The sequence below is a fragment of the Anguilla rostrata genome, chromosome 7 (assembly GCF_018555375.3).
Source record: "Anguilla rostrata isolate EN2019 chromosome 7, ASM1855537v3, whole genome shotgun sequence".
Lineage (NCBI taxonomy): Eukaryota > Metazoa > Chordata > Actinopteri > Anguilliformes > Anguillidae > Anguilla > Anguilla rostrata.
Window position 1 is genome coordinate 34,128,203 of NC_057939.1, and position 14,761 is coordinate 34,142,963.

At 45.4% G+C, this 14,761-nt stretch overlaps 1 protein-coding gene across 1 annotated transcript; it reads right to left on the minus strand.

Annotated features, from left to right (window-relative positions):
- Positions 1 to 554: 554 nt before the first annotated feature.
- LOC135258592 (uncharacterized) lies at positions 555 to 9,537 on the minus strand. The gene is made up of 5 exons (XM_064342058.1): positions 9,331 to 9,537; positions 1,904 to 2,044; positions 1,577 to 1,828; positions 1,306 to 1,381; positions 555 to 1,240 (listed from the first exon to the last, which is right to left on the minus strand). Exons 1-5 carry the CDS (start codon positions 9,535 to 9,537, stop codon positions 894 to 896), a joined length of 1,023 nt encoding a protein of 340 aa, XP_064198128.1. The 3' UTR covers positions 555 to 893.
- Positions 9,538 to 14,761: the final 5,224 nt, after the last annotated feature.

Consider the following 14,761-nt stretch of genomic DNA (forward strand, 5'->3'; position numbering starts at 1 on the left):
GCTGTAACTTCACCGTTCGCATATGAATGACGTCACCTTCCCCATTCATCTCTATGGGGAAAAATTGGGCATAAAAATTAATATTTCTCAAAAACCGTGCAGCGAAACTTTCCACAAAGTAATAGCACACGATTCCCAAAGAAGCCGGTCATTTTGACATATGGCACGTGTATGTGGTGTGAAAACTCTGGGAGGAGTAGCGGTCCAAAAAATGGGTGGAATAATAATAATAAATAAATAATATGTGCAATAATAATAGTGTAGTTGCCCTAAGGCAACCACACTAATATGTGCAACTAGACAATTCCTGCATTACATTACATTACATTATAGGTTCTTAGCAGACGCTCTTATCCAGAGCGACTTACAACAAGTGCATTACAAAACTCAGAGACAAGCGCTTTACAACATTCCTGCAAGAGAGCTACAATAGGTATAACTTTGCAAAAAGTGTGAATTGTACCCCTATTTTTTTTTTTTTTTTTTTTAAATATATATAAATTCCCACCCCCCACCCACCTAGTTGTAGATGAACCTAGTTACATGACGCGTGGTTACTCAGTTGAGGTTTAATGGATGTTAGAGGGTAGTGGGGGGTGATGAGGTGAGATGTAGCTTGAAGAGGTGAGTCTTCAGTCTACGTTTGAAGACGGCCAGGGTCTCTGCTGTTCTGACTTGCACAGGAAGGTCATTCCACCACCGTGGGGCTAGAACAGACAGGAGGCGTGACCGGGTGCTGGTGCGAGCCGGGGCAGGGACCAAGCGACATGTGGCAGCAGAACGGAGAGGTCTAGCTGGGGTGTAGGGTCTGATGAGTTGACGTAGATAGGGAGGGGCTGACCCCCTGGCTGCTTTGAAGGCAAGCACTAATGTTTTAAATTTGATGCGAGCCATCACGGGGAGCCAGTGGAGGGTGGTGAGCAGGGGGTAACGTGGGAATGTCTGGGGAGGTTGAAGACCAGACGCGCTGCTGCGTTCTGGATGAGTTGCAGGGGTCTGATAGATGATGCTGGGAGGCCAGCAAGCAGGGAGTTACAGTAGTCCAGGCGGGACAGGACCACTGCCTGGACGAGGAGTTGGGTCGAGTAAGTTGTGAGGAAGGGGCGGATCCTCCGGATGTTATACAGGAAGAACCTGCATGAACGTGTCACTGCTGAAATGTGCTCGGTGAGGGACAGTCTGTTGTCCATCACCACGCCAAGGTTTCTAGTTGAGGGTGATGGTGTGAGGATGGTATTACCTAGGGAGATAGAGAGATCAGAGAGAGGGAGTTAAGAGCCGGAATATAAATGAGCTCTGTCTTACCTGGATTGAGCTTGAGATGGTGGCGGACCATCCAGCTCTGAATATCACTCAGGCAGGCAGTGATGCGGGCTGAGACCTGTGTGTCAGAGGGTGGGAAGGAGAGAAACAGTTGTGTGTCATCAGCATAGCAATGGTAAGACATACCATGAGCTGTGATGACAGGGCCAAGGGACTGGGTGTAGAGAGAGAAGAGGAGAGGACCAAGGACCGAGCCCTGTGGGACTCCGGTGGTGAGGGGGTGTGGCGCAGATACTTTACCAGCCCAGGCTACCTGGAAGGAGCGATCTGAGAGGTAAGACTCAATCCAATTGAGGACTGTGCCACAGATCCCCATTGCAGATAGGGAGGACAGGAGGGTGGGGTGGTCGACTGTGTCGAAGGCTGCCGATAGGTCCAGAAGTAATAAGACGGAGGAGAGGGAGGCTGCTCGGGCTGCGTGGAGAGCTTCGTTGACAGAGAGGAGTGCGGTCTCTGTCGAGTGGCCTGGTCTGAATCCAGACTGATGGGGATCGAGGAGCTCATTCTGTGAAAGAAACACAGAGAGCTGATTTGATGCAGCACGTTCAATGGTGTTTGACAGAAATGGAAGGAGAGATACCGGTCTGTAGTTCCCAATGATGGAGGGGTCTAGTGTAGTCTTTTTCAGGAGGGGGGAGATGAGGGCCTTCTTGAAGGTTGACGGGAAGCAGCCGGATGTCAGGGAGGAGTTAACCAGGGAGGTGATGAATGGAGAAATTTCCTGCAGAAATTGTGAAGTGTGGTTGCCGCCAACGCAAAGTCGACTTTGTGCTGAACGGAGTGAACAGTGGTAGGTTGTTGCTATGATGTCTGAGGCAGTTGCTAGGGTGTTGCTAGGTGGTTCTATGGAGTTCTAAGTGGTTTCATGGAATTCTAGGCGGTCGCTAGGGTGGTGCTAGGTGGTTGCTATGGAGTTTCAGGTGGTTGCTATTGAGCTCCAGGAGGTTGCTAGGGCATTGCTAGGTGGTTGCTAGGGTATGCTAAGTGGTTGCTAGGTGGTTGCTATGGAGTTATAGGCGGTTGCTAGGGTGTTGCTAGGCAGTTGTTATGGTGTTCCAGGTGGTTGCTAGGGTGTTGCTAGATGGTTGCTATGGAGTTATAGCCGGTTGCTAGGGTGTTGCTAGGCATTTGCTATGGAGTTATAGGCAGTTGCTAGGGTGTTGCTAGGGTATTCTAGGTGGCTGCTAGGATGTTGCTAGGTGGTTGCTATGGTGTTATAGGCGGTTGCTAGGGTGTTGCTAGGGTGTTGCTTGGGTGTTGCTAGGTGGTTGCTATGGAGTTCTAGGCGGTTGCTAGGCCGTTGCTAGGTGGTTGCTATGGAGTTCTAGGTGGTTGCAAGGGTGTTGCTAGGTGCTTGCTATGGAGTTCTAGGCGGTTGCTATGGTGTTGCTAGGTGGTTTTTATGGAGTTCTAGGCGGTTGCTAGGGTGTTGCTAGGTGGTTGCTTTTTAGTTCTAGGTGGTTGCTAGGGTGTTGCTAGGGGGTTGCTAGGGTATTCTAAGTGGTTTCTAGGATGTTGCTAGGTGGTTGCTATGGAGTTCTAGGCGGTTGCTATGGTGTTGCTAGGTGGTTGCTATGGAGTTCTAGGCCGTTGCTAGGGTGTTGCTAGGTGGTTGCTATGGAGTTCTAGGTGGTTGCCAGGGTGTTGCTAGGGTGTAGATAGAATAATAAGTATACTAGACAATTCTGCAGAATTGTGAAGTGTGGTTGCTGAAATGCTTTTGCTGAACAGAGTGACAGTGGTAGTGTTGCTATGAGTGAGGGTTGCTAGGGTGTTGCTAGGTGTTCTATGGAGTTCTAGGTGGTTGCTAGGAATTCTAAGGGTTGCTAGGTGGTTGCTAGGTGGTTGCTATGAAGTTTGGTGGATGCTAGGGTGTTGCTAGGCAGTTGTTATGGTGTTCCAGGTGGTTGCTAGGGTGTTGAGGTGGTTGCTAGGTGTGCTTGTGGTGCTATGGAGTTTCTAGGTGGTTGCTAGGTGTTGCTAGGTGGTTGCTATGGAGTATAGCTGGTTGCTAGGGTGTGTTCTAGGGGTTGCTATGGATTCTAAGTGGTTGCTAGGATGTTGCTAGGGTGTTGCTATGGTGTTCTAGGTGGTTACTATGGTGTGTTAGGTGGTGCTATGGATTCTAGGTGGTTGCTAGGGTGTTGCTAGGGGGTTGCTAGGGTATTCTAGTGGTTGCTATGGTGTTGCTAGGAGTTTTATGGTGTTCAGGTGGTTGCTAGGGTGTTGCTAAGTGGTTGCTATGGAGTTCTAGGTGGTTGCTAGGGTGTTGCTAGGTGGTTTCTAGGTGTTCTAGGTGTTGCTAGGTGGTTGCTATGGAGTTCTTGGTGGTTGCTAGGGTGTTGCTATGGATTCTAGGTGGTTGCTGGTGTTGGCTAGGTGGTTGCTATGGGTTGCATGGTGTTGTTGTGGTGTTGCTAGGTGGTTGCTATGGTGTTCCAGGTGGTTGCTAGGGTGTTGCTAGTGGTTGCTATGGAGTTTAGCGGTTGCTAGGGTGTTGCTAGGGCAGTTTTCTATGGTGTTCAGGTGGTTGCTAGGGTGTTGCTAGGTGGTTGCTATGGAGTTCTAGGCTTGCTAGGTGTTGCTAGGTGGTTGTATGGTGTTCTAGGTTGGTTGCTAGGGTGTTGCTAGGTGGTTGCTATGGGTTCAGTGGTGCTAGGGTGTTGCTAGGTGTTGCTATGGTGTTCTAGGTGGTTGCTATGGTGTTGCTAGGTGGTTGCTATGGGTTATAGCAGTTGCTAGGTGTTGCAGGTGGTTGCTATGGTGTTCCATTGGTTGCTAGGGTTTGCTAGGGTTGTATGGGTTCAGTGTTGCTAGGTGTTGCTAGGTGGTTGCTAGGGTGTTCTAGGTGGTTGCTAGGGTGTTGTAGGTGGTTGCTATGGGTTCTAGGTGGTTGCTAGGGTGTTGTAGGTGGCTTGGCTTATGGGTTCTAGGTGTTGCAGGCATTGCTATGGTAGTGTTGCTAGGGTTGCTAGGTGGTTGCTATGGAGTTCTAGGCGTTGCTATGGTGTTGCTAGGTGGTTGCTAGGAGTTCTAGGGTTTCTAGGTGTTGCTAGTGGTTGCTATGGAGTTTAGGGGTTGCTAGGGTGTTGCTAGGTGTTGCTATGTGTTCCATTGGTTAGGTGTTGCTAGGCAGTGTTATGTTCTAAAGTGTTGCTAGGGTGTTGCTAGGTGGTTGCTATGGTGTCGTTGCTAGGGGTGTGTTTGCTAGGGTTCTAGTGGTTGCTAGGTGTTGCTAGGGGTGCTATGGAGTTTAGGCGGTTGCTAGGTGTTGCTAGGCAGTTGTTATGGGTCAGATTGTTGCTAGGGTGGTGCTAGGTGGTTGCTATAGTGTTCCAGTGGTTGCTAGGTGTTGCTAGGTGGGTATGGTGTTCTAGTGGTTGCTATGGTGTTGCTAGGGTTGCTATGGGTTCTAGCGGTTGCTAGGTGTTCCAGCATTTGCTATGGTGTCCAGGTGTTGCTGTTGTGTAGGTGGTTGCTAGAGTCTGGCGTTGCTAGGGTCTAGAGTGGTTGCTAGGGTGTTGCTAGGGGTTGCTATGGAGTCTAGGCGTTGCTAGGTCTTTACTGAGTCCAATGACGGACCCATAGTTTCTATGACAAACGGTTCAAAAGTTATGAAAATCAAACATCGGCAATCAGGAAGGGGGGCGAGGCTGATCTCCACAAATGGACAAAGGACTCTCTACCATGTCCAATGAGGCATTGCCAATTGTGGGCAATTTTTCCCATAGAGATGATGCGAATGTCAATCTAGGAGGACCAGAGTATGCGCCAGAAGACAGGGCATGTGACATCACAAGGGTGAGAAGACAGAGCATTGTGACATCACAAAGGGAACATTCCGCCATTCATTTCTATGGGAAAATTGCCACAAAAATTTAAATTTTCAAAACCGTGCACCAATCTTTCCACAAAGTAATAGCACACCATTCCCGATCAAGCCGCTCGATTTGACATATTGCACGTGTATGTGATGCGAAAACTCTGGGAGGAGTAGCGGTCCAAAAAATGCGGTGGATAAATAATAAATAATAATAATAATATGTGCAATAATAATAGGAGTGCCCTAAGGCAACACACTAACTAGACAATTCCTGCAGAAATTGTGATGTGTGGTTGCCGCCAACGCAAAGTCAACTTTGTGCTGAACGGAGCGAACAGTTTCTGTAGCATGAGCAGAGACATAGTATGGTATACATGATATAACATCACGGCAACGAGTTCATTTGCAACACACGTATTCAGAGCTAAATTAACCCTTCATCAATACTTGAGATCAGCGATTTACTCACGGTATGCTGTGACGAGTGACGGCGAATCATAAAGCTAGCTGGCCACTTCAGAGGGTCTTGGAATAACGTTATATCTGCACTGCACAACCGCTCCATTTTAAAAAGCAAGACAGGGCTAGGGAGATTAATGTGATTGATTTATGGTTTTACGTTAAGTTCAGCTCATTTTTACCATTCAAATAAAAACATTTAACTGTGCTGCAATTCAGAGTTTAATCTGTTACCTTAGATACGAACTCATAGACACAGGATAGCCTACTACGTGTTAGCCGACCCAAATTTCTGGAGTTAGACCGGACCTGAAGCTGCTGCACACGTGCTGTTGACGGCGTTGTTGTACTTTTTAGTAAAGTCTGGCTTGTTCGAAAATTCGTTTATTCAGTAGCTGAGAGCATAAGCTTTCTAACCAGGTATAACAGCACGTCTATTTTTCTTTTTTTAATATCGTTTTTTTAGGTCAACCGAAAGTGCTCTCATTATCGCATTAAAGCCATGACTGTTTGTTAGCACTAGCATTCTAAGACGCTGCTCCATAGACAGTGAATGAGGCTCTGACTTTGTGAGGCCATACAATGTCTATGTGAGCTCTAATACCCAAAATACATTTATAATCTAGCATTGCTAGAAGGTCTGAACCAGAATTGAATCCTCATTTGGGTGCAAGAGCTCACAAACATTTTATAGCCTCATAAACTCAGAGCCCCATTCATTGTCTATAGAGCAGCTCCAGATTTTACATCCCAATGACATCACCGATTGGAGGGTTGTCTCTCCAATTTCTAGTTTTAGGAGAGAGTGGTGGGTGTTCACATACTGACTGAACTGTCCTGGGGCACAGTAACACATGTGAATTCTTAAAATGGGTAACATTCACCTTTAAAATAATTCAACAAATCTAATATAGTGAATCTCTATAAGATAGCTATGGTAAGGACGTTGACTTATATCCAGTTATAATTTTTGCTATCTAGCTAGCCAAGTTAAGATAAAAGCACAACTATAACGTCCTCATAAAAGCAAACTAGCAAGCTAACGTTATCGATAACATTGCCTTATGAAAGCAAACCTCCTAGCTAGCTAACGTTACCTAGCTAGCTAAATGAATATAACCAGACATAATCTAAAGGCACTCTAATTTAAGTGAACCTAACGTTAGTCAAATATTTGTAATGTCTGAACAGCAGGATAGTGTGTCCTGTCATATTTCTTTGCGGGGCGTGGAAATAGGAGTGGTTACTGTATTCGTGACGTAGCAAAATGACAACTTTCTCAACCGGTTGAAAATAGGACGATGAATTTAAAACGCATGTTTCTCCAAAAATACAGAACGGACATATTTAATACATTGCTCATTGTGTTTCTTCAATGCCTCTTGTGCAAATAGCACGTAAAACCGAGAAAGTGTGAAAATCACCATGGTACTCCTTTAATTAAATGATTTTAACTGAAAATAATATAATGAATCCGCTCGATCGCCGCCGTAGAAACATCCAGTTAAATGAATTCACACAATAAAATTAACCATAATATAATTAACACGGGCTTACATTTTCTGAACCTCGGTGATATAGTGGTGTAAGTAGACTTCTAGCGTTAACCAGCGGTACGTTTCTATCAACACAACGGGCAGCACGCTGATATGCACTTACAGCTAGCCACCGCTACAGCATTTATGTATGAAACAAAGTCTTAGCAAACCTTCTGCCAAAGGACACATCTCTAATCACTACGAATAAATTAGTTGTTCAGTCCAGTTGTTCGCCGGGCGTTAGCCAGAACGTTAGCTAACGTAGCTAGCTAATAGGTAGAGCTAACGTGGGCTACCTAGTTAGCTAGCGTTAGCTAACGCAGCACCGGGAGTCTGCCAACTAACGTTACCACCGTCTTTTCTGTCTTACCTCGACAATATTAAATGTATGTATGAAAACGAAAATCTTACCAAATCTTCTGCCGAAGGACAATATGAAATACGAGCAAAATAGATTAAAATATAAAGATTTGTATCGTAGGCTTTTGGTTACACAACCGTCTCTCCTGGAATACCAAGTGAATTGGTGACCTGATATTGAACTCTCAGAGTTTTTGTACATTGCGGCACTTCGATGAGAGATCAAGGTGATTCCGTTTGTTTTGACTGGCGCGGTTTTTATTTTTTAACTGGACTCAACTTTTGTTTGGACTGTAGCCTATATTCCACTTCTGTGTGGTGGACTACATTGCAAAAAAAAAATGTAAGAAATTATTTTATGGAAAGAATAATAAAATTCATTTTCCGTCTTCAAGAAATTGTCAGGTGTTACAGGAGGATTCCGACCAAGGCGCGAGAGAGAGAGCGAACACAGCTGGCAGTAGCTAGCAGTGCGTGCCTCTGTTCCAGCGAGAGGAGGCACTGGCAAGCCAGGGAGACGCTAGGCTACTTGCGGTGCATCGGTGCATGATTAGTGATTAATAAATAGACAAAAACAACAAGAATTCATACAGGCTATTTAACATGTTTAACTACGAGTTTATTGAAATGCCTGGTAAAATGTATAATTATTCACTATTACATGAAAGTTCAGATTGTTGAGGCATATGATTTACTTTTCACACTGAAAATATCACTGTCTGTAGACTACTTCATAATTACATTAACATGCGCGCTTTTTTATGTGTGTGCCATTTTCTCCCCCAATTTACTTCTTATGCCAATTCTCCGTGTGTATCACAGTCCTGGTCGATGCACTGTCCTCTGTCAGTCTGGGGACTTTCACTGGTAGAGCGTAACGCGTGCGGAGGTTCACGATATCTCCCCCAGATCCCCTCCCTACTGAACAGGCGCCCCGATCAACCAGTAGGCTAATGCAACGATCAGGACTCATACCCTCACCGGCTTCCCACTGCCAACTGTGTTCGTAGGGACGTCTGATCAAGCCGGAAGTACCGCTGCCGGGGATTGAACCCGTGTCTCTGCAGTGGTAGGCGAGTGCTTATACCTATGCACCTTCCCAGACCAGCGGTACGTTTTTATCAACACAACGGACAGCACGCTGATATGTACTTACAGCTAGCCACCGCTACAGAATTTACGTATGAAAACGAAAGTCTTAGCAAACCTTCTGCCAAAGGACACATTTCTAATCACTACGAATAAATTAGTTGTTTAGAACATTTGTTCGCCGGGCGTTAGCCAGAACGTTAGCTAACGTAGCTAGCTAATAGGTAGAGCTAACGTAGGCTACCTAGTTAGCTAGCGTTAGCTAACGCAGCACCGGGAGTCTACATGCGCGCCGTTTACAGGAATAATGCTATTTTTTAAAAAGTGGGTGGCTCTTAAAAGAGCCTTTGGGGCGTTACAATAAGACCATCACCAGAGCGCTAAGGCCAGGGCTTTGCTAATGTTTTTCAGAAGCAACCGGTTACCCTCTAAATTTAGATGTGTCCCATCCCTGTCTAAATGATTTAAGCGAATGTTGGGATGCATAATGCAACCCATACCCATGTCTGACATAAAGCCAAACATGGCCCCGTTTAGCCTTCGTCTGGTCCTTTCAAGGCCATATCCGCTAGGCGCGGTCTGGCCCCGCCAGTTCCAGCGAGGGAGGATGTCGGAAAACATCAATTTAGTATTGGGAAATAGCAAATTGATTTCCCTGATATCTGCCTTCATTTGTCGCAACAGAGTAATCCTCGAATTTCCATATGTTCCAATACTGTTCCCACCGAGGTGAATCACCATCACATCTGGGTCGTCGCGGGTGGCAGCCCGTTTCGAGCGGAGAAGAGGCATTAAGTGCTCCCACCTTCTGCCCCCTCTGCCATCCCAGGTGATCTGGCAATTTAGCCCCAAGTTCGGGTCCAGTCCAAAAGCTCCTAAATGAGCCTGCAGCCTGGCGATCAGCGAGCTGCCGATGATCCAAACGCGTGGTGACGAATCAGTCATAATGCCGACAGGAATACAAAACTATAAATGGCGCAAATAGGCTACCTGTCTTAATTTATAGCCTATACCTACTAAGCATATAGTTTACACAAACAACGCAACATTATTGGCAAATGATCCGTCGCATGATTCCGCCCTCTAGTTGTGAATGGCCGACAGCATTTCACGAACAAAAGCCAATAGGATTTAATCAAATGTATTAAATACCCCCGACAAATTTAAAATAAGTGAGAAGTATTAGCAATCGTGTAATAAATTTTGATGCCGCCGGACCGCATGGTTTGGAACTGAGACGTTTTGGCAGGTGTAGGCTAGTGTTTTGGCAGCACACATTTTTTCAATTCCGCATCGTAGCCTATAACAATAAATATGAGTAAATACGTTCAGTATATTAGTTTTACTGTACGAATACCACAAAATATTGGTTCACGTTGTTGGATTAAAAAAAAAAACCCACCTTCAAAGTCGCACAGGCGACGATGCGTTTCCCACCAACGCGAGTGATTAGCTAGCTACACGGAAAAGCGGCTAATTTAAAAAAATCTTAGAGAGTAAACAACCGTTATTTTCTGGCAGGTTAGCGATTTATGTGTTATTATTTCATTATACGGTAGCACGTATGACCTTACATATGAAAAATAAACTGTCAAAATATGTTTTTAGAAAAATCGCCAAAACGGGTTTGACCTCCCTATCCCTGGTCCCCTGGTAGGCCTACGATCTGGGAGCTGAGCTGGAATCAGCGAGCGGCGAGGTGCGAATCTCTTTGGTGAGAGCAGGGACGAGCAAGCAACGAGCAGAGGTGGGTAACCAGGCTTCAAAGAGTAAAAAGAGTGACCATGTATTTGCTCCACCACCATGCACTAAACCAGCTGATTCTAATTAGCATAACTCTTCAGCATGATAGGAGAACTAATTATTGTAATCAGCTGGTTTAGTGCATGGTGGTGGAGCAAATACATGGTCAGTCTTTTTACTCTTTGAAGCCGGGTTACCCACCTCTGGCAACGAGGTGGGACGTCCGAGTTCAAGCTGCGATGTGCGACCCCGGATCAGCAAGCTGGGAGCTTGGAGCTACGAGCACACAGTTCACAATTGAGGATTGAACTTTTACTGCCCTGCGGTAAAATCAAAAGACGCAGCAACAAGAGCTGGAAGCATTGGCGATTTTAGACTCTTTTTAGGGGTGCTCAAGCACACCTACATTTCATCTCAGCACCCCTAAAATAAAAATAATAATAATAATTATTATTATTTTCTGAAATCATTTTTAGCCCTCTCTAAAATTTTGCGAATTTGTATGAGGGCTTAAATGCTTGTAAAATCACTGATTTAATCAGCACCATTCTACACTTCCTACGCACCCCACCCCTAGCTAACAGCTAACGTTAGATCATCTCTGAGCTAACTTGCTTGTAAATTAATTACAGATTTTAAATATGGCAGTGCGTGAATGTCATTTGCGTTGGTACTGTTAAAGTTAGTTAACGTTGTTATGTTATAGCAAAGTCGATTTAATACTTAGAAAGTCTCTGGTTATAGTTCCATGGTGTGAATAGTGTCAAAGAATGTTAGCTGACGTTGTTCGCTAGCTAGCTAACTCAAAGATTTTCGGCTAATGTTAGCTATCTGAGTTAGTCCTTATGGTACATTTACAGTACAGGTTTGCCAAAGTGAAAAGGGTTGTTGAATACTTTCTGGTAGAATACTCATATAGTAATTCATTAAAAGTATTGTTGTAAATATCATGTTGTGACGATCCTTGGTCACACATGAGGCAGAGACAAGATTTTCGTGCTCGAATCGCTCCAGCCGAGCTTCGTTTTATTCGTCAAAATTAAGCAAGCAAGCAATGTACAGTACCATGTATTCAGCTCTTCTCTCTTCATTTAGCAGATTCACTCTCCCTCTCCCACACTCAAAAACAGTTTTATTCCCTCCCGTATGCAAGTTACACACGACTTCCCCATCATGCATACGTCACAGTCAACCAATCAGACAACGGACATCGAGCAAGCAGTGACAGAAGGGCGGGTGACAACACAGCACGGACACAGAGAGGGAGGGGAGCCTTAGCCGCAAGCTAACACAGACACTCATTCATGCTACAGTGGCTATCTACAAGTGCGTTTGAACACGATTATTTACATGACTACTCTACAAAATCCCACTGACTGTTTGCAGTTGAGCACCGCTATGTACACGCTAACAGTTTGACTATTTACAACAATTATAGACATTTTATAACCCCCCCCCCCTGACTTAAGCGACAGCCCCACTAGCCAGCTAGCTAGTCTTTGCCAGGATCGCCACAATATATAGAGAAATATTGATGTATTCATTGTTATTCAATGAAATTAGTGATTTAGCAGAGGGGTTAAACACTTTTGCAAGGCACTGTATGCATGTCACATTCTCATTCTGAGCATTCTGAGCCCCCCTAAACGTCTGATCCTGGAATTGCCCTTGGCTGGAAGGCAGGCCCCTGCTTCAGTCACACAGCACCGTTTTTTTGTTGTTGTCATCCAGACTACTAAAACCGTTTCCGATGCTGTTTCGATGTAAATACGACCAATAAACAGTAATAAGACTATTCATGTGTATGGTTTGGGGGTGTTTGGCACGATGTGAAACAGATCATGCAACACTGTTGGGCATTGGTAGCTAGCTAGTGAATCTGTCGCAAATCAACTTGTTGCCGTGATGTTATAGCACATACACTACTCTGTCTCTGGTCACGGTTCACTCTGTTCATCACAAAGTAAACTTTGCATTGCCCGCAACCACACTTCACAATTTCTGCAGGAATTGTCCAGATATGAAGTAGTCTACAGACAATTATGTTTTTTCAGTGTAAACATTTGTTTTGTGATTACTGCCATCTAGTGGATTGTGTCCTGAACTCATACCATATTCTTGACCAGAAAACAGATGAAAAGGTAAATGATGTGCCTCATAATATGAACTTTCATGTAATTGTTAATAATGATACATTTTACAACTTAAACTATATTAAAATCATAATCAACAATATGATTCAAAAGCTAGGGTGTTGCTAGGGTGTTGTATGCGGTAGCTACGTTGTTCTAGGTGGTTTCTAGAGTGTAGCTAAGTAGTTGCTATGGTGTTCTACACGGTTGTTAGGGTGATACTAGGTATGGTGTTTTACATGGTTGCTAGGGTATTCTAGGTGGTAGCTAGGGTGTTGCTTTAGCATTCTAGGCAGTTGCTAGGGTGTTGTAGGTGGTTGCTAGGTGGTTGCTAGGGTGTTGCTAGGTGGTTGCTATGGAGTTCTAGGCAGTTGCTAGCAGGTTCTAGGTGGTTGCTATGGAGTTTTAGGTGGTTGCTAAGGTATTCTAGGTGGTTGCTATGGAGTGCTATGCGATTGCTATGGTGTGGCTAGGTGGTTGCTATGGAGTTCCAGGCTGTTCCTATGGAGTTCTAGGTGGTTTCTATGGTGTTGCTAAGTAGTTGCTATGGTGTTCTGGGTGGTTGCTAGGGTGTTGCTAGATGGTTGCTCTGCAGTTCTTGGTGGTTGCTAGGGTGTTGATAGGTGGTTGCTATGGTGTTCCAGGTGGTTGCTAGGGTGTTGCTAGGTGGTTCCTATGGAGTTCTAGGCGGTTGCTATGGTGTTGCTAGGTGGTTGCTAGGGTGTTGCTAGGTGGTTGCTATGGTGTTGCTAGGGGGTTGCTAGGGTATTTTAAGTGGTTGCTAGGATGTTGCTAGGTGGTTGCTATGGAGTTTTAGGCGGTTGCCAGGGTGTTGCTAGGCAGTTGTTATGGTGTTCCAGATTGTTGCTAGGGTGTTGCTAGGTGGTTGCTATGGTGTTCCAGGTTGTTGCTAGGGTGTTGCTAGGTGGTTGCTATGGTGTTCTAGGTGGTTGCTAGGGTGTTGCTAGGTGGTTGCTATGGCGTTATAGCCGGTTGCTTGGGTGTTGCCCGGCATTTGCTATGGTGTTCCAAGTGTTTGCTAGTGTGTTGTTAGGTGGTTGCTATGGAGTTCTAGGCCGTTGCTAGGGTGTTCTAGGTGGTTGCTAGGGTGTTGCTAGGGAGTTGCAATTGAGTTCTAGACGGTTGCTAGGTCTTTACTGAGTCCAATGATGCGACCCAGAGTTCTCTATGACAAACGGTTCAAAAGTTATGAAATATCAAACATCGGCCAATCAGGAAGAGGGACGAGGCTGATCTACACCAATGGACATAGGACTCTCGACCATGTCCAATGAGGCATTGCACAATTTGTGGGCAATTTTTCCCCATAGAGATAAATGGCCGCACGTTCAAATCTAGAGAGAGACCAGAGCACTGCTGCTAGAAGACAGACCATTGTGACATCACAAGGGTGAGAAGACAGAGCATTGTGACATCACAAAGGTGAACATTCCGCCATTCATTCTCTATGGGAAAAATTGCCCACAAAAATTCAAATATTTCAAAAACCGTTCACCCAAACTTTCCACAAAGTAATAGCACACCATTCCCGATCAGGCCGCTCGATTTGACATATTGCACAGGTATGTGGTGCGAAAACTCTGGGAGGAGTAGCGGTCCAAAAAATGGGTGGAATAATAATAATAATAACTAGACAATTCCTGCAGAAATTGTGAAGTGTGGTTGCCGCCAACGCAAAGTCGACTTTGTGCTGAACGGAGTGAACAGTGGTAGGTAGTTGCTATGATGTCTGAGGCAGTTGCTAGGGTGTTGCTAGGTGGTTCTATGGAGTTCTAAGTGGTTTCATGGAATTCTAGGAGGTCGCTAGGGTGGTGCTCGGTGGTTGCTATGGAGTTTCAGGGGGTTGCTATTGAACTCCAGGTGGTTGCTAGGGCATTGCTAGGTGGTTGCTAAGGTATGCTAAGTGGTTGGTAGGTGGTTGCTATGGAGTTCTAGGCGGTTGCTAGGGGGTTGCTAGGCAGTTGTTATGGTGTTCCAGGTGGTTGCTAGGGTGTTGCTAGGTGGTTGCTATGGAGTTATAGCCGGTTGCTAGGGTGATGCTAGGCATTTGCTATGGAGTGATAGGCAGTTGCTAGGGTGTTGCTAGGGTACTCTAGGTGGCTGCTAGGATGTTGCTAGGTGGTTGCTATGGCGTAATAGGCGGTTGCTAGGGTGTTGCTAGGGGTTGCAAGGGGTTCTAGCATTTTTTCAATTTGCTAGGCAGTTGTTATGGTGTCAGGTGGGTTTCTAGGGGGTTCTAGGTGGCTGTTTTTGGGTTTTTCCCGGTGGTTGCT

Coding starts and splice junctions, on each gene's coding strand:
- LOC135258592 (XM_064342058.1), bottom strand. CDS start 9,537: ATGACTGATTCGTCACCACGCGTTTGGATCATCGGCAGCTCGCTGATC. Junction 2,045..9,330: donor GCGACGACCCAGATGTGATG/GTGATTCACCTC, acceptor CAATTTCTGCAG/GAAATTTCTCCATTCATCAC. Junction 1,382..1,576: donor TCTCAGATCGCTCCTTCCAG/GTAGCCTGGGCT, acceptor TCTGACACACAG/GTCTCAGCCCGCATCACTGC.